The sequence below is a fragment of the Panthera uncia genome, assembly GCF_023721935.1.
Source record: "Panthera uncia isolate 11264 chromosome A1 unlocalized genomic scaffold, Puncia_PCG_1.0 HiC_scaffold_17, whole genome shotgun sequence".
NCBI classification, from domain to species: Eukaryota; Metazoa; Chordata; class Mammalia; order Carnivora; family Felidae; genus Panthera; species Panthera uncia.
The window spans coordinates 20,671,855-20,693,607 of NW_026057577.1; the positions used below are offsets into that span (position 1 = coordinate 20,671,855).

The 21,753-nt window shown below is 42.5% G+C and overlaps 1 protein-coding gene, 1 non-coding gene and 1 pseudogene across 3 annotated transcripts in view; 1 reads left to right on the plus strand and 2 right to left on the minus strand.

Annotated features, from left to right (window-relative positions):
• The window catches only part of GRAMD2B (GRAM domain containing 2B), a 124,501-nt gene extending 106,097 nt beyond the window's left edge, over positions 1-18,404 (plus strand). For both annotated transcript variants that reach the window (XM_049648442.1, XM_049648443.1), the window contains exons 6-14: positions 2,868-2,963; positions 5,343-5,414; positions 5,514-5,594; positions 8,231-8,342; positions 9,318-9,440; positions 10,305-10,392; positions 11,304-11,408; positions 15,014-15,107; positions 17,364-18,404. In XM_049648442.1, coding sequence (XP_049504399.1) covers positions 2,868-2,963; positions 5,343-5,414; positions 5,514-5,594; positions 8,231-8,342; positions 9,318-9,440; positions 10,305-10,392; positions 11,304-11,408; positions 15,014-15,107; positions 17,364-17,405 — 813 coding nt within the window. In that variant the 3' untranslated portion in view covers positions 17,406-18,404. The remainder of the gene's footprint in view (positions 1-2,867; positions 2,964-5,342; positions 5,415-5,513; positions 5,595-8,230; positions 8,343-9,317; positions 9,441-10,304; positions 10,393-11,303; positions 11,409-15,013; positions 15,108-17,363) is intronic.
• On the minus strand, positions 1,777-1,881 carry LOC125935850 (U6 spliceosomal RNA). Its single transcript, XR_007461834.1, has one exon. It is a non-coding gene; the product is annotated as a U6 spliceosomal RNA (small nuclear RNA).
• LOC125934852 (FAU ubiquitin-like and ribosomal protein S30) lies at positions 11,930-12,364 on the minus strand (annotated as a pseudogene).
• Positions 18,405-21,753: the final 3,349 nt, after the last annotated feature.

Genomic DNA, 21,753 nt, shown 5'->3' on the forward strand with positions numbered 1-21,753 from the left:
CAGGTAGTGGGTCTTTTGGATGTGCTACAGCTACTCTAAGAGACAAGAGACTGGAAATTACCAGGAGGTGGGAAATACGAACCATGAGAGTGATTTGTACGTTTCTTCCCCTCTGAGGATGGTGTCAGGGAGATTGGGTCCTCAGATCTGGGGCAGACTTTCCTTACTGGGTCCAACACCTTCCGATATGAACTAAAGTCAACCAAACAGTGCACTCTAGGAAGAGACATTTTCTAGGCACCCTCCCCTGGAAAAATATTAATAAATGTAATCAGGACCTTTTGATCATTCTGGCAGTATTTTCAGATGCTGGTAACATTAAATGCACATATAAGATTCCATCTAGGCCCAAACGGAAAAGTGATTGATGCTTTATTTCTCAAATGTGATCTGGCTGTCATTTTATACTTAAGAAACTGTTGGTTGAAAACTCCTTGTTAAAGGTGTTCCATGCCCTAGGTTATGAAGATACCCAAATTTATAGCCCCTAGTTTCCGTGTGTTTGTGTCACTGCTCAGAAACAAAATTAGATTCACTTTTATATCCTCATCCATCTTGGTATCCCAACTTAAAACTTAGGAGTCATCTCATTCTTCAGAATTTTAGAGGGTAGAGTTCTTTAACAAAATACTTTTTAGCAAATGTCTCATTAAGATTAGCCCCTCGGGGTCCCCCGGGTGGCTCAGTCAGTTAAGCATCCAACTCTTGATTTGGGCTCAGGTCATCATCTCACAATTTGTGAGCTTGAGCCCCGCATTGGGCTCTGCGCTGTGTGGAGCCTGCTTGGGATTCTCTCTGCCTCTCTCTCTTTCTCTCTCTGTTTCTCTCTCTCAAAATAAATAAATAAACTTAAAAAAGATTAGCCTCTCCTTCTTCCATAGTCTTCCTATCTGGAACTTTGAGGAATAGAACATTTCCATCTCATAAGCCTAAATATGGGAATGTAAGTATTCAGAATTAAAAGCTCTTTTTTCTTCCTTCAAGTTGGCAGTACTAACCTAAGGCCCTCCTCTCCCTCCACTGACCTTGTTCTCTTTTAGAATATGCAAAGCATTTTTACAAAATGTACGTGTGAGTGTGTGTACCCATGGAGGGAGTCAGGTCATTTTGCCATGGATGTGTGTTACTCTGTTTTCCAGGATCAAAGGGATATTATCCATTTCTCTGTGAATCCAAAGTGGGTTGGAGGGATATAACATAAAAGTATCAGGAATATCTGGTCTTTATAGTATCTGGTCCATGCATGTAGTACATTGTATGAAAAACAACGCACATCTTAGAACAGATTGGTTCATCTTTGTAACCTGTTACATTTATGACCTTGGGCAAGTCACATACCTCTTGAAACACATTTCCTTATGTCTTAGAATATCTCCTTCCTGGGGTCCCTGGGTAGCTCAGTCGATTACGCATCTGACTCTTGATTTCAGCTCAGGTCATGATCTCACATTTGGTGAGTTCGAGCCCCACATCGGACTCGCTGCTTCAGATGCTCTGTCCCCCTCTCTGTCCCTCCCCTGCTTGCTTTCTCGCTCTCTTTCAAAAATAAAAATAAACCTAAAAACATTTTTTTAAAAAGATTAACTCCTTCCCAGGACTGTCATAATTAGATGACATTCTCATTTGGTGACTAGGAAGGAATAAATGATAGCTGCTTCATTTGTCATTGTTTTAATTCTCTATTCTTTGCACCAGAAAAGAAGTTAGAGTTCTTTTATTTTACCCAATCTTTTTTTAGGAGACAAATAAGGAAATTACTGACTTTTTTTTTTTTTTTTTAATATGGACCACTTCATGAATTTGCACATCATCCATGTGATGGGGCCATGCTAATCTTCTCTGTATCGTTGTAATTTTAGTCTATGCACAGGGTTCCTAAGCGAGTACAATGAGTGACTTTCTTAATGAAGGCTAGGCATTTTCCATATATTACCTCATTTAATCAACAGAAAATCCTGGGGAAAGGTAAGATTATCTCCATTTTACACATCAGGAGACTGAGGCTTAGAAAGGGTAGCTTTTAAGGTTGAGTAGGTCACATAGCGTGGACCTTAAAAGTAAAACAGCCAGTTGTTTTATCAGCAAAATGGGTTTATTCAGGAATAGCACTTTGAGACATGCAGGCTATGGCAAATCATAGGCAAGTCTGGAGATCAAAGGAGGGAAAGTTAAATTACAGAGAAAAGGAGGAAGTTGGGAAGGGTTGCTCTGAACACAAGCCCATTGGAGGGAAGTGAGAATTCAGGGCTTCTCACAGGATCAGATGTATTTTCTTATTGGCTGAGCTTGTTGTTGGGCAAGGAGAAATTCTTCCTGCTGGTGTGAGTAGTAAAGGGGGGGCTTCCTGTTGGAGTCTGCAACTGAGGGCCAGAGGTGGGGGCACAAGAGCTCCCCTTTCTGGCCTCCAGGTTCGTTTAAAACAAGGTTTTCTTTTTTCAGAACTGAGCTGAGAATTCACGTCCCAGACTCTGTGTCTACCCGTGCTATTCAGTGTTTTGCCTACCCGCATGTGCCTCAGGATGTAGGAGAGCGGTGTATGCGGAGATTAACCCCAAGTGGATGTCCACATAACTGCTTTAGAGCCTTGGGCCTGTCTTTAAAATGACTGTGCTTCTTTGCATTCATTCCCTTGTTTCAAGATGAAGGTTTCCCACCAAGCCCTGAAGTAGAATTGATGATGTCCATTTGCCCTCTGGCTGTGTAAACAGAACTTTGAGGAGACTGGTTTTTCTTCTTGGAGGCTGGAGAGCTTACTGCTGGTTTTGATTTCTTAGTTAAACTTTAAAAAATTTTTCCCTTGAATATGACGATTTGAAGTCCTGTCCTATGAAGCCTGAACCCGTATTAACTCACTGACCCTGTTTCAGATCTCTATTCCGGCTTTCTCCGTCACCCTAATAAAGAAAACCAAAACTGCCCTTCTGGTGCCAAATGCCCTGATTATAGCGACAGTCACAGACCGGGTGAGTACGCCTCAGAGCAAGGTGCCTTTCCTTTGTCCTATTTCTGTAGTGTTGTTTCCCCTCACAAGGAACTTTATTCTCATACACTTGTTGACAATTTTGAATTTTCTGCTGACTTCATTAGACTTGCTTGATCAAGGTCAAAAAAAAAAAAAAAATTCTTTCCCAGCTTCCCTTTCCCTAATATCTCTTAGAACAGGCTAAACTGATATATTCACTTTCTCCAATATTTAATATTTGAAACAGCCACCACCACCCCACTGTTGATGGGGTGAGGCAGGGTGATATTGAAGAGCCCCCCCACACTCTCCCTTGGTATTTCTCCAGAACCATCCCAAATACATAAACTTGGTTCTTGCTGTACACATGTGGCTTCAGGACCAGTTCCTAGGCCCACTTTGCTTCCAGGTTGCTTTAAGTCTTGTGTTCTTCTGTATAGAAATTCTAGAGCTGCTCGGTACTGCTGGGCTGCCCCAAACGTGTGCAACCAGAAATACCTACATGTAGAGTGGTGTTGATTTCACCTTGGCCAGATAGAGGGAGTAGAATTCTATGGTTACTCATTTGTCACTGGAAATTACTGTTTTAATGTTTATTTTTCAGAGACACAGAGTATGAGCAGGGGAGGGGCAGAGAGAGAGGGAGACACAGAATCCGAAGCAGGCTCCAGGCTCCGAACTGTCAGCACAAAGCCTGACGCAAGGCTCGAACCCACGAACTATGAGACCATGACCTGAGCCCAAGTCGGACGCTTAACTGACTGGGCCACCCAGGCACCCCTTGAAATTAATTGTTTTAATATTTTACTGAATATTTCTATGAAAGCATAAAAGCTACATTCCATTTCCAACAAAACTGGATAAATTGAAGAGGGAAGCAGAGTGAAGGAAAGATATAAGAGGCTATTCTGACGTGGTAGGAAATATATTAATATTTTGGAAAAAAAATGTTAACATTAATGGCTAATAAGCATGTACTTCTCGCCACACATATGCTAAACACTTTCCTTCTGTTTTCCCATTTGTTCCACACTGCTACCTATTAGGGGTAGGTGTCAAGAAAACTGAAGTCAAGTGGCACCTGGGTGGCTCAGTCAGTTGGGCATCCAACTCTTGATTTCAGCTCAGGTCATGATCCCAGGGTCACGGGATGGAGACCTGCCTCAGGCTCTGCACTGACCACATGAACTCTGCTTGGAATTCTCTCTTTCCCTATCCCTCTGCCCCTTCCCTGCCAAAATAAAAAATTTTTTTTTAATTTTTTTAATTAAAAAAAGAAAACTGAAGCCAAGAGTGGTGGGGCTGTTAGCCCAATGTCACCTACTTCCTGAGTGTCAGAGCCAGACTCTGCAAGTAGGTCTAATGCAGAACCCATAGTATTAACTACTTTGGAATACATGCTTGCTTGGAAAGCATATGGAGGGGTGCCTGGGTGGCTCAGTCGGTTAAGCGTCCGACTTCGGCTTAGGTCATGATTTCGCAGTTTGTGAGTTCAAGCCCCACATCGGACTCTGTGCTGACAGCCCTGAGCCCGGAGCCTGCTTTGGATTCTTTGTCTCCCCCATCCCTGCCCCTCCCTGCTCATGATCTGTGTCTCTCTGTCTCTCAATAATAAGTAAACATTAAAAAAAGAAATTAAAAAAAAAAAGCATATCGAGTGCTCTCCTTGATGAGTGAAAGGGATAATCACAGACTTCTGAAAAGGGGATGTGAAAAGATTTTGTGGCTCTACTAGGTGGAGAAAGAGGGAGTTTTAGTATTTTCTTCAATGTACCGCTGAGTAAAATTACTTTTCCTTATGTCATTTGTCTCCAAATTACTTGTCTAATCTGATTTCACTTTTTTCCCATCGCTTGTGTGTAAGCATCCACTAGAAAAATCTCCATATTTGTACAAGGAAGAATCTGGAAGTGGCTTGAAAAAGAACAAGCCTGTGAGAGCCTCTGGGAAATTTTTAGTGGAAATCTAGGTCAGAACAGAGAAAGCAGACCCTTGGGAATTGTTAAATACCTTAAAAGAAAAGGGGTAGGCAGTGGGGAACAAGTTTTAAAGAGGATCTGGCAAATATCACTAGCCTTTTTTTTTTTTCTTAGTGCCCAGGTCTTGCCTGCCTGTTGGGGACATCAGTGTCAGGGTATTGGAGCCTTCATATCATTTAGCATTTCTTTATTACTTAAAGGGGGCTTGGAGGTTTTGTTGCTGTTGTGGGGGAGTAGATTTTGTTTATTCCAGGAACAGAATAAAAACTGATAGAGGTGAATGAGATTGTAGACCAGAGGAAAAGAGAAGAAAACATGTATACAGATAAAGTTCTGCACTCTGAACTCTGACTTCTGGTCAGGCAGTATCTGTTCCGTAATCACTCTGTTTTGTTTTGCAGTACATATTTGTCTCCTTACTCTCCAGAGATTCCACTTACAAACTACTAAAATCTGTGTGTGGACACTTAGAAGTGAGTACAACATCCCCGAGCCTCACCTGCTGTCTCTCTTCTGGATTTCCCGTGGTTTCGTAGTTGATCTGGTTTTCCTTTTTGTTTCATTAATTTCAGAATACAAGTGTTGGGAACAGTCCCAACCCGTCTTCTCTTGAGAACAGTTTCCGGGCAGACCGCCCTTCATCTCTGCCTCTGGTGAGTTGCCTACATAACTAGCTCAGTGCGAAAGAAAGGGGATGATGTGTCCCACAGTTACACTTCTCCTGACACCATGACCAGGGGACCTTAATATCTGAAGTAAAATTGAAGACACGGGGTGTTTCTGTCCTCAATAACAGTGGGGGGCCATAGAAGGCCATCAACTTTTTCCAAGTAATCAAAGAGCTGTCCTACCAAAGAAAAGAAGCAGTATAGGGGCCCCGGCGGTGGCTCAGTCAGTTAAGCATCCAAGTTGGGCTCAGGTCATGATCTCACGATTTGTGAGTTCGAGCCCCACGGGGAGCTCTGTGGTGACAGCTCAGAGCCTGGAGCCTCCTTCGGATTCTGTGTCTCCCTTCTCTCTCTCTCTCTCTCTCTCTCTCTCTCTCTGTCCCTCCCACACTTGTGCTCTGTCTCTCTCTCTCTAAAATAAAGTATAAAAAAAATTTTTTTAAAGACACAGGACAGTGGCTGTCTGGGCGAGTGGGTGGTCCGTGGAGGTGATCCTAAAATCTTGCTCCGTTTGCTTGTCAGTGTTGTTTTAGAGGGATTCACCAATAGTTGGGGGAGGGGCATGGTCCATCCCCACAAATCACTGATTGTCTTCTCTGTTCAAGGCACTGTGCTAGTGTAAGGCTATAAGGACACCAAGAAAACCCAAAACTAGTTCTTGCCTTCCAAGACTTTCTAGCTTAGTAGAAAAGATGAGGAACATCCAGAAATAATTATAAAAGAAGCACTCTATAGTGCCCGAGATTTTTTGATTCCTTCAGATTCCGTTGACAGTACAGTAAATCTCCAGTGGAAAGTAGCTCTCCCCCATTTGTACACGTTTTCTACCTATGGTGGCATCATGTTGGCTCAAGCGAGTTCTAGCCATATTTATTCAAGTCATTATTCCCAAACAAAGCAATGTTACATGTTGAAATACCTTTGGTGTAATGGTATGAGCCCATGGTTTTAACATCTACGAATCTTTTTTTTAAGAGCTGTGAAAAAGTCCAGGGATTGCAAACCTGTCCACATAAAAAGTTGTATAACAATGTTCACAGCTGCTTTGTTCATAATAGCCAAAAAATAGAAACAATCCTGATGTCCATCATCTTCTGAATGCATAAGTCAAATGTCATATGTCCATACAAGAGAATATTATTTGACCCTGAAAAGGAAGGAGAACTATAGATACGACATGGAGGAACTTCGAAAACATGATGCTAAGTCAAAGAAGCCAGACACAAAAGGCCACATACTAGATGGTTCCATTTACATGACAAATTGATAGGTAGAGAAAGTGGATTAGTGGTTGCCAAGGGATGGGGGAAGACAGAGAAATTAGGGTGACTGCTAATAGGTAAAGGGTTTCACTTTGGGGGTGATGGAAATGTTCTGAAATAAGACAGAGGTGATGGCGGCATGACATTGTGATTGTGCTAAACACCACTAAATTGTATGCTTTCAATGATGTCTTTTATATTACATGAATTGTATCTCAGTTTAAAAAAAAAAAAACACACCTTGAAAGAAAGTAGGGGAGAGCAAGACAAAAGAAAATGAAACACAATATGATTTGGAACCAACAAAGTTGGTTTCAAATCTGGGCTCCACCCAGCTGAGTTATGCCATCAGACAAGCTCTTGAACTGCTGTGGCTCAGTTTCTTCATCCAGTAAAATGCCAACCTCACAATGTGGCTGTGCAGATCAAGTGCAGTCGTCTATGCAAGGAGCTGAGCCTACTGTCTGATAGATGATAGGCATTCAATTACTAATTGTTACACCCAAGAGACTTGAATTTTTCAACTTTCTGTCTCCTAGAAATTCGTGCCTGAAATGGAAATGAGTTATTGAAACGATCAAAAGATAGCTAGTATCAGCTGAAAGCGTGGTCATTTGCTTACCAGATAAGTCTCTTCGTTTGGCAGCAACCTAAATCGTGAAAAGCTCAGCCTAACAGGACCTTCCCCAGGACATTTTAGTGACACCTGTTGTGACTCCAGTTCTGAAGCACTTGTGGGGGAAAATGAAATACAAACTAAAACATCCCTGCTTTTTCCCTACTCCTTACCCCTCCATCATTCCTCTGGAATTCAACAGTAATAGCACTGACTGGGTTTTAAGGGAGTCAGAGAGGGAAGAAAAATAGCCAAACCTTTCCTTTCAGTGTGTAACTTGTTAAAGCCCTTTTCCATTTTGTTTTCCATACCTTTTTTAAACTGTGTTTTAACGAGTACCTTTGCATTTAACACATGTATTTTAGAAAACTTGACATCTTATTTTTTCTCGTATATATGTCCATGTCAATCACTTTTTCTCATTACAACATGCTAAAGAGACTTCTCCAGTTTTATCCTGGAAGCTTTTCAATCATTAGTTCAGCTCTTTTTTTTTTCCCCCTAGACATTTGTTGTTTGAAACAAGTTGGCCACTGTTGACAGGATTCTAACTCCCCAGAAAAAATGTGTTTCAGTAACCAGATCCTCTGCCCTGTTGGGGGAAATCCCAGTGGTATAGGGTAATCTTCCCTTCTTTTAAGTATTTTATAGGTTAGGCCTAAGTGGAAAGGCTTGGGGGTTCCAGAGGCCTACCTGTGTAATGAGGGGAATTGGATTTTGTACACTGCCTTGTTTCCCTTCAGGATTTCAACGATGAATTCTCAGATCTGGATGGAGTAGTTCGACAAAGAAGGCAAGACATGGAAGGATACAGCAGTTCTGGTTCCCAGACTCCTGAATCCGAGAACTCTCGAGGTCCGAGAAATTTCTAAAATGTCATGCTCCACAAAACATCCTCATGTCACCCCTTAAAAACAAAGACAAAACCAACAGAAATCAACACCTTGTCAATTAATCACCAATTAAGAAGGGACTAATTAACAATGGAGAAAGGTGTGCCTGGGTGGCTCAGTCAGTTAAGTGACCAACTCTTGATTTAGGCCCAGGTCATGATCTCACGGTTCGTGGGTTTGAGCCCTACGTCAGGCTCTGAGCTATCAGGGCGGAGCCTGCTTCGGATTCTTTCCCTCTGCCCTTCCTCTCAAAAATAAGTAAACTTTTAGAAAAAAAAAAAAAATTGACAAGGGACTTTGGAGAAAGGGTAGTCCGAAAGTTTTAGGGGAAAAGAATGGTCTACATGGTAAAAATCCATTTCTCTTTATACACAATAAATGTCTCTTTTTTTAATTTTTTTTGTTTTTGTTTTTTTTTTAATTTATTTTTGAGACAGAAACAGAGCATGAGCAGGGGACGGACAGAGAGAGGGGGAGACACAGAATCTGAAGCAGGCTCCAGGCTCTGAGCTGTCAGCACAGAGCCCGACGTGGGGCTCGAACTCAAAGAGTGTGAGAGCATTACCTGAGCTGAAGTCGGACGCTCAGCCAACTGAGCCACCCAGGCACCCCAATAAATATCTCTTAAATCGACATAATATGAGGGTGGTTGAAAGAGAAAAACATAGAATGTTTTCTTATCTCAGTAATACTATTCACTGTTAGAGCTGAATGGTCCCCATGAGTCACTGGGCTAAGGACAGACTGTCTTTATATCATTTTCTTACTTGCTTAAGTATTGGATTTCAATACCTAACCACTGAACCAACTTGTGAGAAGATCAATTTATATTCTTGGCCATTCCACATGTTGTGAGACTGATTTGCTTTGTGGTTGCTCCTGTGTTTTTTAAATGCATTGGGAAGAAAACTCAGCCAGCTCCATTTTGGTTTGATAGATTTCCATGTGACAGAATCCCAGACAGTTCTGAATGTCTCCAAGGGAGAAACAAAACCAACTCGGGCAGATGCCCATGTGAATAGAGTGCCTGAAGGAAAAGCCAAGAGTCTCCCTACACATGGTAAGGAGTCAATGTCTTGGGTAAATGGGATAGTGACAGACATCTACCTGGAACTTTTAAAGGGCCCTCATATTTCACTTTACGACTGCCTTTCATATTCCCTCCTCCCCTTCCTACTGAACATCTATTTCCTTTGCATATTAATTCATTTATTCACTCAACAAACAGTACCCAGTTCTGTGTCTTACTATGGAGGATACAAAGGTAAATGGCCTTCATGGAGGTCCCTTTGTTATTGTGAATACTTGGAGATTATGATTCCAAAATGGCTGGTAAAACTCAGATTACTGGATTATTTTTTATTTAGTAATTATTCTCCTAACTGGTTACCAATTATACTGGTATGAGGGCAAGGACGGTGTCTGTTTTGTTTGCCATTCACTCCAGTGTAGTGCTTGACACAGAGAAGGCTCTCAGTAAGTATATACTGGATGAAACGAGTTGGAAGGAGTTAGAACTACTGGTTAAAAGGACACCTGGAAAGGGGCCCCTGGGTGGCTCAGTCGGTTAAGCATTCGACTCTGGCTCAGGTCATGATCTCACGGTTGGTGAATGTGAGCCCCACATCCGGCTCTGTGTTGTCAGCATGGAACCTAATTGTGATCCTCTGTCCCCACTCTCTCTCTCTGCCCCTCCCCCGCTCGTGTCTGTCTGTCTGTCTCTCTCTCTCAAAAGTAAGCATTTAAAAAAATAAAAATTAAAAAAAAATTCAAAAGATACCTGGAAGGCTTTACTTCATGTTTTCTCCTATTTCTGTTACCCAGGAATAATTATCTCTTTCAACTATCTCTTCCCCATAGGGATTTTGCTGGATGAAGGAGGTGTGTTGTTTTAAAACTGTTCCCTTTTTTTTCTTCCCAACAGGTCAGTCAGAAACCATTGGAATCTTACACAAAGTAAAGCCTCAGACATGTACGACTCTCCACCACATTCTTATTTTTTACGCAATCGTGTAAGTAGATGAATTTATTAGGAATGACTTAAGAAAATGATTCCGCTCTCTAAAAAAAATAATTTCATGGTTGCAAGAACCTTTATAAATCTCAGTTGTCTCTAATGTGATCCAGAGCTTTTCTTTGACAATTTTTGTGTCTTCTTCCAACATTTTCCCCCCTTAGGCTTAGGTTACATTTTCATATTCATCTCCTTATTTCAATAAATAGAAGGGAGGAAGGAAAACCAAAATGTGCCAGATCCAGCAGAGAACTAAATTCTGAGTGGATGCCATTTGTTAGAAAATTGTTCTGTGAATTATGAAGCATCGTTGGCTTTAGTGTTTATTTTCCCATCTATCCCGTGTCCTCTGGATAGAAGCCAAAACAGCTTTAAAATACCATCATCCCCTTCAACGAAAACTCAGGCATTGACTTTTAAAAATTCCCCCTCAGCTTCCAGTTTGTAATCAGTTGTTTTTCTGAAAATAGCCTGACCTAGTTCTAGGCTGTTCCTGACAACCAAGGAGGATGTGCCCAGTTTGGTTTCCAGATAAAGAAGGGAATTTATGAGTCACCAGATAACAAGACTAGGCACTCATTGCCAGGCCCTTCTGGTGAGGGCCACAGCACTGGGAGTAGGACCATGGGCTTGGTAATCCACCTTGGGCATGGCCTTGAGAGATCCTAGTAGGATGGCCATTGTTTGTCAATTGAGGAAGCTGGGCTGGAGAATTTTAAATCTCTTTCTAGCTCTCAAGTTTTCTGACCAGCATCAGCCTGTTGGAAAAAAAGACCTTTTTCAAGTCTCTTGGGCAAGTTCATTTTGGAGAATATCTTGCCTCAAATGTCCAACACTGGCTCTGAGTTGATTGTTTTATGGACATCAGTTCATTAACCTATTGAGAATTTCTTTTTGATCCCTTTCCAGTGTCTGTGCACTAATCATCTCGACCTTCTACATGAGATACAGAATTAATACTCTGGAGGAGAGGCTGGGGTCACTAACCTCCACTGTGGACATTCATCATAATGAGTAAGACAATTCCCTCTGGTGCTATCATCTGCTTGCTCTTGAGACTAGCATAATGTTTGGCGTTTACCATCCTTAGCAAACACGAATTAAGTGTACATTCTGTATGCGACATTTTGTGACAGGTGTATGTGGGAAGCAAAGACGTGGGTGGGAGGGTCCCCAAAATGAATGCTGTGCCGCTGAACCATTCTTAGGTTGATAAGGCAAGAAACAAGCCTGATTTTACATTATCTTGTTCTATTATCCTAAGACTCACTTGTGACCTTGGCCTGTTGATTAACCCATACCAGCAAAACTTACCTTAGTAAAATGGCAGTGGGTGAAGACATTGATAGGAAAGAAGCAATTCAATACCTCAGCTCATTTTTCATGTGTTAATTCTTTATATGAACTCCTATAGTTACGAAACTTTTGACCACTATGAAGATCCAGGTGACTAGTAATTAGCCGAATGCATCTGTGAAGATTTTCCTTCACAATGTTTTTTGGGGGTTTTTTGTTTTGTTTTTTTGACTGGACTAACTGGCCTTATTGGGGAAAGCCAGGACTACAGTGGACTTAAGAACTGGCATTGGGGCCCTTCTTCTTGCCAAAGGTGGGCACAACGTTGACAAAGTGCCTGTTGTATACTGCATTCACCGCTTGGCTTGGCCTGTCCTCTTTTTCTCCTCTTTGGCCAACCTGGGAGTGTGCCCTCTTACTTTCCCAGCATGGGTCCGGGAACCATGGACTTTATCTCCAAGCATGTGGCCAGCTACTTCCAAGGTGGTCGGAGCCTCTTCTCCATACTGACCCAGGGTACCTCATCCTCTAGGGGCGTGCCTGCCAGGGGCACAACTTGATCTTCTGGAGCGATGCCCTCTAGCCAGCCTACGTGAGGCTGGATTTGGGCGACTGTCTCCTAGCCCTCACCTCAAGGGGGGGTGTAGCTCCTGGGCATGGACAAAGAGGTGCATGTCAGTGACTCAACCACAGCCATCGCGGCCACTACCATGAAGATGGTATATCCCCATCAGTCATTTTTGACAGGCCTGACCTAATTAAACCTATTGAGGCCTAGAGCTCTTTCCTTTACATCCATTCATGTAAGGATTTTGATGCATTACCTACAAAAGCAAAATAAACTACTCTGTATTAGAAAGCATACTTTTAGCCCAAGTTCTGGAAGTAGAGACACTCGTTTACAGAGTTTGTACCATGCGCTAGAGACTCTACTGTGTCTTACAGTTTGTAGTAAAATCAGGATTCCAATGCAAGTCTGTATGACTACACAGAGGATAGGCTTGCCAGCCCACCCAGGGCTTGGTTGTGAGGTACAGCCTAGGACCTGGGTCAGGCTATTTTGACTGTGCTTCAGAATCATCTGGATGGCTTGTTACAACAGATGTCAGGGCCCGTCTCCAGAGTTTCTGAGGCACTAGATATGAGAGCCTGAGAACTTGCATTTCTGTCAATTCCCAGCTGATGCTGATGGTGCCAGCCTGGGTCTATAACTGGAGGACTATTATGCTATACCATTCTGGGTACAAACAACTTTGTGCTCAAACAGCTACCTAAAGTCTTAGTAGTAGTTTACACAGACGCTGGCATATAGATTCTTTTGGACATGTGTGTGTGTGTGTGTGTGTGTGTGTATATATATATATATATATATACACACACACACACACATATATATATATATATATTCTTTAGGTTCTGCATTACTGGTTATATATATATTTAAACAGGTAATGCAGAACCTAAAGAATAAATAAGTAAATATATATATTTAAACCAGTAATGCAGAACCTAAAGAATAGTCTGGAATAGTGCATACCCTTACTCAAATTGTTAACATACTTCGTCTGCAAAAATCTAGTGTTACTTCCTAGTTCACTATCATATACAAGGTTGTTTTTTTGTTTGTTTGTTTTTTTAGGAAAGTGTTACCTCATGTCCTATTATCATTTCACTAACTTGGTGATGATGAGGGGGAAATGCCACTAACAAGGGCGAATGGAATATTTCATTCCACTATTTAAATAATCAACTCAGGAAGAAGTACAATCTGAAAAATAATCACAGGAAAAATCACAATGATTATTTATGACATGAGACCAGGAATACCCATGACGGGAAAAATTTGTTCATAAAGTACTTTTACAGGACCTGAGCTTCCCCCGTATCTTTCTTACTCCAAGGTGCTCCAGCCATGCTGCCCGATAGCTAAGTCCCTATTTGTACTTGGATTCTTTAGTTGTACCAGAATCCATTCCTTTTACCAGCTTCACTAGTATATTAATAGCCTGTACACTGTTAGAATTTCATGTCGATGGGTCAGTCTTCTGGATCGCAGTTCCCTCATCTAAACACTGAAACATTCCAATTCAGCCTCCTTTTTTGAGATATAAGATTTTGATGGTAGGGATCAAGGGTAAAGAAAAAAACTATTTTAGTACTAGTAAACACAAAAACATCTGATAGCTCTGTTAATATTTACATGATCATAATTTACCAAGTAAATCACCATCTGAAATTTACCATGTGAAAAACTGATCCTGTGTAAAATAGACCCATCATTGCCATCTAAAAACTTAATATCTAGGGGCGCCTGGGTGGCGCAGTCGGTTAAGCGTCCGACTTCAGCCAGGTCACGATCTCGCGGTCTGTGAGTTCGAGCCCCGCGTCAGGCTCTGGGCTGATGGCTCAGAGCCTGGAGCCTGTTTCCGATTCTGTGTCTCCCTCTCTCTCTGCCCCTCCCCCCGTTCATGCTCTGTCTCTCTCTGTCCCAAAAATAAATTAAAAAAAACGTTGAAAAAAAAAAAAATTTAAAAACTTAATATCTAAAAATAAATTACAATCAAGAAACACAGAGAAGTTCTAGACCCCTGTTCTAAACCTTAATGTAAAAATCCAATAAACGCCTTTAGAGCATAATGTACATACATCTCCAGGATAATGTACATATCTCTTAATTTCCTACAGTTTTAGCTGGTAGATGACCCCAGTGGACCCTGGGGAAGAGAAGAGCCCATGCCATAAACAGTTCAAATGGTAAACACTGACTCCATCTGTTACAAGACCACAGGGGTTACCTTGGCACGGCAAGTCTCAAAAACAGAATTGCTAAAGTCTCACGCTTCAAAAGCAATCAATTTGATTAAGGACATTCCTAAACATTCTGCAAGTTCTAGTGTAAATGGCTCCTCCTCCCGTAAAAAAAAAAAAAAAAAAAAAAAAAAATGCCTGTGACTGAGGAGAGCAATAATTCTTGCAAATCTCTGCAGTAGTGGGGATGGAGAGGACATTAGAGGTTAACAAAAGAGGTCTTAGAAGCCATGTGCTTGAGCAGAATTGCCTGATTTTTGTCTGGAAGCCAAGGCACAACACAGCCACCTCAACAAAAACAGCTTAAGAGACTTCCAGCTGAGCTTTTAAGATACAGTCCCCTCAACACTCAGTCTGGACTTAACATCAGAAAGGCCCTGCAGTAATCTTCACAAGTTAAAGGCTCACTGTCTACTACTGTAACCTAATTTTCTGTTCAAATAAATTTGTGTTCACTCCACTTCTTCCCTTGCCACCCCCGCCTGCCCACAGCGTTTTTCTTTTTGTTCTTGCAGACAGACAGCACCATCCGGCCTGGGGTCACAAGTCCAATTAAACGTGGAGGTCCTCTGCCAAGAGCTTACAGCTAACATAATGAAATTAGAAAAGGTGACTCATTTATTTCCTGTGTTGGGGTGGTAGCGGTGGTGACTGTTGATGCCCACAGAGCAGGGGCGACACACTTAAAACACTTCCGGGGTGCAGCAAGCAGCCTAAATGGCCAAACCCAGCCAGGGGACTGCGCGGTACGTGTGAAAGAATATTTTTTACTTCCACAAAGACCTAGGTCTCAATCTCATTTTCCCTGTTGGTCTATCTTTTGCTTTTCCTCCCTAGAAATGTTTCATCCTAGGGGTGCCTGGGTGGCTCAACCCATTAAGTGTCCGACCCTTGGTTTTGGCTCAGGTCATGATCTCACGGTTCATGGGTTCAAGCCCCATGTCGGGCTGTGCGCTGACAGTGCAGAGCCTACTTGGGATTCTCTGTTTCCCTCTCTCTCTCTCTCTGCCTGCCCCCTGCTCACCCTCTCTCAAAATAAATTAACTTTCGAGAGTAAATCAATAAAACATTAGTTGCTGAGAAGCGGAGGTAGTTTTTTGGTTTTGTGATGAAATGCTTACAAGTGTTTGGCTTCCATGCTGACCTAGAGGATGGGACGGTGTGAATTCTCTGGTTTGTTTGCTCTGGCATTCAGTGGTATTCTTGGACCAGAAGCGCACACCAAATCCCGCTGCCCCCTTCTTGTGCCAGGCCTGGCTAGGGCACCACATGCTGTAAGAAGGGACACAGAAACAGGAGAGCCTGTCCACAACAGGCAGACCAGTGGCCATGTCTCATGCATGGCTTCTGCTAGAGCAATGCAGCACAGCCTGGCGGTGAAATAGCAGCTATCCCCCTGGTTTGAGTTTCTTTGTAGGTGTGTTTTATATATTTTGGTCATAACCCCTTTGTTTCATTTCTTTTTCTACCTTCCCACTCTTGCTTTTCTGTTTATCTTGGGTCCTGCGGGGTAGGTAGGAAAGATAGGGAGTAGGAATGAGAGAATGAAGGCAATGCCTTTCATCGGTAATGAAATAAATATATTTTTTTTTAATATTTATTTTTGAGAGAGAGAGAGAGAGAGAATGAGCACGAGAAAGGGAGGGGCAGAGAGAGGGGGAGACAGAGAATCTGAAGCAGGCTCCAGCTCTGAGCTGTCAGCACAGAGCCCGATGTGGGGCTCGAACTCACGAGCTGTGAGATCATGACCGGAGCCAGAGTTGGATCCTTAACCGACGGAGCCACACAGGTGCACCAATACGTACCTTCTTAGTGCTGCCGATGGCATTAGTGATGGAGCAGTGAAGAGACAGACCCGTGTTCTTATCCGTCCTCTGCTACTTCCTGTCTGTGTAGCTGGTCTTGTTTCATGGTGTCTCCACATCATACGTGAAATTTTCTCTGTGTGGTTAAGGTGAGCACACATCGAGTTCGGGGCACACGCATTCTAGATCCTTCCCTCTTTGCCTACAGGACATCGCAGACTGTTCCACAAAAACATACACATATCCTCTTTCTTTCGTCCCATGGGGTTCCCCACTGCCATCACACTGTTGCTCGTTGAGAATTCCTTGCTCAGAAATCTTCCAAGTTCGCTTACTCACTAGACCTCTACCAAGCACATTTTTAATGCCCAACACTGAACTGTAGTCTCAAGATCCAAAGACATGTCATGGACCCTTCATCTGTGGCATTCAGTCATCTGGGAAATGTGTAATATCCGGTAGGAGTATTAAACATTGATGATTTGAATCAGACACCACATGATACACAGGCTCTTTAAGGATCAGTTTCCCACTCACTCTGCATTTAGGTCACACTTGGTGTGTCCTGTGCTTTTGTTCTTTTTCTTCCTTCAGACTTGTCTTGGTCTTTCCTGACATTTTATTGTAGTGCCATTCTTTCTTTTTTTAGCACTTTTTCACTTCAAAGTGGATTATCAACAGAGTTTTATTCCACTTAAAAGCATTTGCCTGATTTAAATTGAACCCATGGGTAGCTTTTTATTCCAGGTAGAATCGATTCCTCTCAGAATTATGTACACCATGGCAGATAGGCCCTTGATATATTCCATTCTGGGTTTTATTTTATGTTTATTTTTGAAAGAGAGAGAATGAGTGGGGGAGGGGCAGAGAGAGAGAGGGAGACATGAAGTCTGAAGCAGGCTCCAGGCTCTGAGCTGTCAGCACAGAGCCCGACGTGGGGCCTGAACCCAAGAACCGTGAGATCATGACCTGAGCCGAAGTCAGATGCTTAGCCAACTGAGCCACCCAGGTGCCCCTCCATTCTCTTTAATAACAGGAACTTCTCTCTTACTATTTTAAGATACAAAACAACCTACAGAAGCTGCTTGAGAATGGTGACTGACAGACCACATTGTTCGGGCCAACATGATACCTCGTGCTTCCCTTTGAAGAAAGTGTTCGTTCCCCCAGTCATTGTGGTGGAGCGCTCCCTGCTGGCCAGAGGAGCGAGCTGATGGGCATCCCTAGCCATGTGTGCACTTGGAGGTCTCCAGCTCAGGAAAGGGGGGAACAGAAATAATTGTGGTTCCTGTGCAATAAACATGGACCCTGTCTGAGGAAGTTTTCAGTGCTGCTTCCTCAAGAAAACAGACCCATCTCTGGAGGTCTCAGGAAGGGCCTTGGTGGACACCCTCTCGGATGATTGTGGTTCCACAGTTAACTTGACTGTCAGCAAACACACTCCACTCCATGCCTTTTCGGTCCTTTCCCTGCCCCTTTTCTCTCCTGTACACCCCTCTGAACCAACCTTCAAAGTAAGGAATAGGTCACGTGCCAATAAACTTGATACAATCCTTACGAGAATTAGCCAGAACTCTCCAAAACAGCAAGAAATAGCTCTAACAGACAGACTCGCCTCAAGCAACACCAACATGTTTTTCTTTTCCCCCCTTCTGCTGTTCTGTTCTGCTTTAAATCACCTGTATATCTTCTCAATAGAGTACTGGCAAGAATATCACAGAGCAGATTAAACTATCCCACGAGTGTTGTGTTTTGTTCAACTAACACTTAACTGGACTGGTCAGCACCCACCCCAGATCCAGAAACTGTGACACATGCGACTCAAGTACTAAATTAAGCGTACTCTGCAACCAAAACTAATCTTTAAACCAAAAAGTACCATAGTGCTTTGATACTGGATGAAAAACACTGAACTTTTAAATGGACAGGTGAACTATGTTACTTTTGAAACAGGATGTCCATAGTGAACGCTGAAGCCCATTTGAGCATGACAAGTGCATGCTTCTCCCTCTTGCTGACGAAAATAAAGAAGTAACTGGTGGTTTACTAACTTCTGTTTCCCATATGAGTTGGCTGGTTTTTATTAATAATTATTTAGGTACCATAAGATCTGTAATATAAATGATACTCTGTTTCTATCGGCAATGCGTTTTATAATCATTTCTATGAAATGTATTTTGTTTGATCAGATAAGCTAATAAATGAATTAGTTACAACATTTGGATTTGTTAGCCTCCCGTACAACTGTGCCTGGTGCACCCCTGCTTTTAATAAAAACTCGTTGGTTAAACTGCCCTGCTAATAACACTGTGTTCTGTCACTTCGTAAACTCTTGTAACATAAGCATAAGCATAATGTAACATAAGCATAAGACAATATGCTTTTGTTTGTTTTTTTTTTTTTTGAACTGCTTCTCCCCTCTTCTTTACTGCTTCCAACTCACTGGTACTTCTTGCCTCCCAAGCATTCAGTCCACAACTCAAAAAGGATTTACATTCTGGGGTTGCAGTGATACGGGGGGAAGAAGATGAAATCAGGAAAATAATGCCTGATGTCTGGGTCCACGTTTTATGAGTTGTGTGACCTTAAGCTTTTTGGCCATTTCCCCCCATTTTATTTATGTGACCAAAACTACCAACAAAACGTGTGTCACTGTGAGGATTCAATGTGATGATTGTTTCTACAGCACATCACCGTGTCAGGCAAGTAGTACAGTCTCAGACCAAGTACCATAGTCGTTATTTTCAGCAGTGTTCTCATGTCTGACATTCCAGTCATATAAAAGTTCTAGGTCCATAGTTTATAGTCAAGGGGTGCCTGGCCGGCTCAGTCGGTAAAGCACGTGACTCTGGATCTGAGGGTTGTGGCTTTGAGCCCCACGTTAGGTGTAGAGATTACACAAAAATAAAATCTTAAAAAAAAAAAATAGTTTACAATGAAAACCCACTAGGGATTCAAGAATGAGTAAGCCAACTATACAGAGAAATTTTATGGATATGAAAAGCCCTTAAAAGGTTCAACTTTCACAGTGAAGCAAACCATCAAAACTAAAAAAGCACCCTATTGAATGGGAAAAGATATTTGCAAATGACCTAAATGATAAAGCGTATCCAAGATGTATACAGGACTGCTACAACTCAACACCCAAAAAACTAATAATCCAGTTGAAAAATGGGCAGAAGACATGAACAGGTGTTTCTCCAGAGAAGACCTACAGGTGGCCAACAGACACATGAAAAGATGCTCAACATGACTCACCAGGGAAAAAGATCAAAACCACAATAAGAAAATACCTCACAGGGCACCTGGGTGGCTCAGTCCATTAACCATGTTCGACTCTTGATTTCGACTCAAGTCATGATGTCACGGTTCGAGCTGCGCATGGAGCTCTGTGCTGTCAGCTTGGGATTCTCTCTCTCCCTCTCTCTCTGCCCCTCCCCTGCTCATTCTGTCTCTCTCTCTCTCTCTCTCTCTCTCTGTCTCTCAAAAATAAACTTTAAAAAGTTCTTTAGAAAACACCTCACATCTGTCAGAATGGCTAAAATCAAACACATAGGGAACAAATGTTGGCAAGGATGGGGAGAAAGAGGAACCCTTGTGCACTGATTATAGGAACGCAAACTGATGCAGCCATTCTGGAAAACGTTAAGAGGTTCCTTAAGAAGTTAAAAATACAACTAGCCTACAATCCAGGAATCACACTACTAGGTATTCTCTCCCAAAATACAGAAACACTAATTCAAAGGAATACACGCACCCCTGTTTATAGCAGCATTATTTACAAGAGCCAAATTATGGAAGCAGCCCAAGTGTCCATTGATAGATGGATAGAGGCTATATATACACAATAGAATATTATTTAGTCATAAAATGAAATCTTGTCATTTGCAAAGACATGGGTGGAGCTACAGAGTATAATCTGAGTGAAATAAGTCAGATATAAAGAACTCACCAAGGGGCCCCTGGGTGGCTCAGTCGGTTGGGCGACTGACTTCGGCTCAGGTCGTGATCTCACGGTTTGTGGGTTCAAGCCCCGCATCTGGCTCTGTGCTGACAGCTCAGAGCCTGGAGCCTGCTTCCAATTCTGTGTCTCCCTCTCTCTGTACCTCCCCTGCTCATGCTCTGTCTCTCTCTGACTCTCAAAAAATAAATAAATGTTAATAAAAAAATTAAAAAAAAAAAAAGAACTCACCAAACTCCACACCCAAAAAACAAATAATCCAGTGAAGAAATGGGCAGAAAACATGAATAGACACTTCTCTAAAGAAGACATCCGGATGGCCAACAGGCACATGAAAAGATGCTCAACGTCGCTCCTCATCCAGAAAATACAAATCAAAACCACACTGAGATACGACCTCACGCCAGCCAGAGTGGCTAAAATGAACAAATCAGGAGACTATAGATGCTGGCGAGGATGTGGAGAAACGGGAACCCTCTTGCACTGTTGGTGGGAATGCAAACTGGTGCAGCCACTCTGGAAAACAGTGTGGAGGTTCCTCAAAACATTAAAAATAGACCTACCCTATGACCCAGCAATAGCACTGCTAGGAATTTACCCAAGGGATACAGGAGTACTGATGCCTAGGGGCACTTGTACCCCAATGTTTATAGCAGCACTCTCAACAATAGCCAAATTATGGAAAGAGCCGAAATGTCCATCAACTGATGAATGGATAAAGAAGATGTGGTTTATACACACAATGGAATACTACTTGGCAATGAGAAAGAATAAAATATGGCCTTTTGTAGCAACATGGATGGAACTGGAGACTGTGATGCTAAGTGAAATAAGTCATACAGAGAAAAACAGATACCACATGTTTTCACTCTTATGTGGATTCTGAGAAACTTAACAGAAGACCAAGGGGGAGGGGAAGGAAAAAAAACTTAGGGAGGGAGCCAAACCATAACAGACTCTTTTTTTTTTTTTTTTCAATGTTTTTTATTTATTTTTGGGACAGAGAGAGACAAAGCATGAACGGGGGAGGGGCAGAGAGAGAGGGAGACACAGAATCGGAAACAGGCTCCAGGCTCCGAGCCGTCAGCCCAGAGCCTGACTCGGGGCTCGAACTCACGGACCGCGAGATCGTGACCTGGCTGAAGTCGGACGCTTAACCGACTGCGCCACCCAGGCGCCCCCATAACAGACTCTTAAAAACAGAATAAACTGAGGGTTGATGGGGGGTGGAGGGAGGGGAGGGTGGGTGATGGGCATTGAGGAGGGCACCTGTAGGGATGAGCACTGGGTGTTGTATGGAAACCAATTGGACAGTAAATTTCATGTTAAAAAAAAAAAAGACAAATACCATATGATTTCACTCATGTGGAAAGATGAAAGAACAAAGGGGGATAAAAAAGAGACAAACTAAGAAACAGACTCTTAACTACAGAGAACAAACTGATGGTTACCAGGGGGAAGATGGGCGGGGGGGGGGGGGGGGGGGGGA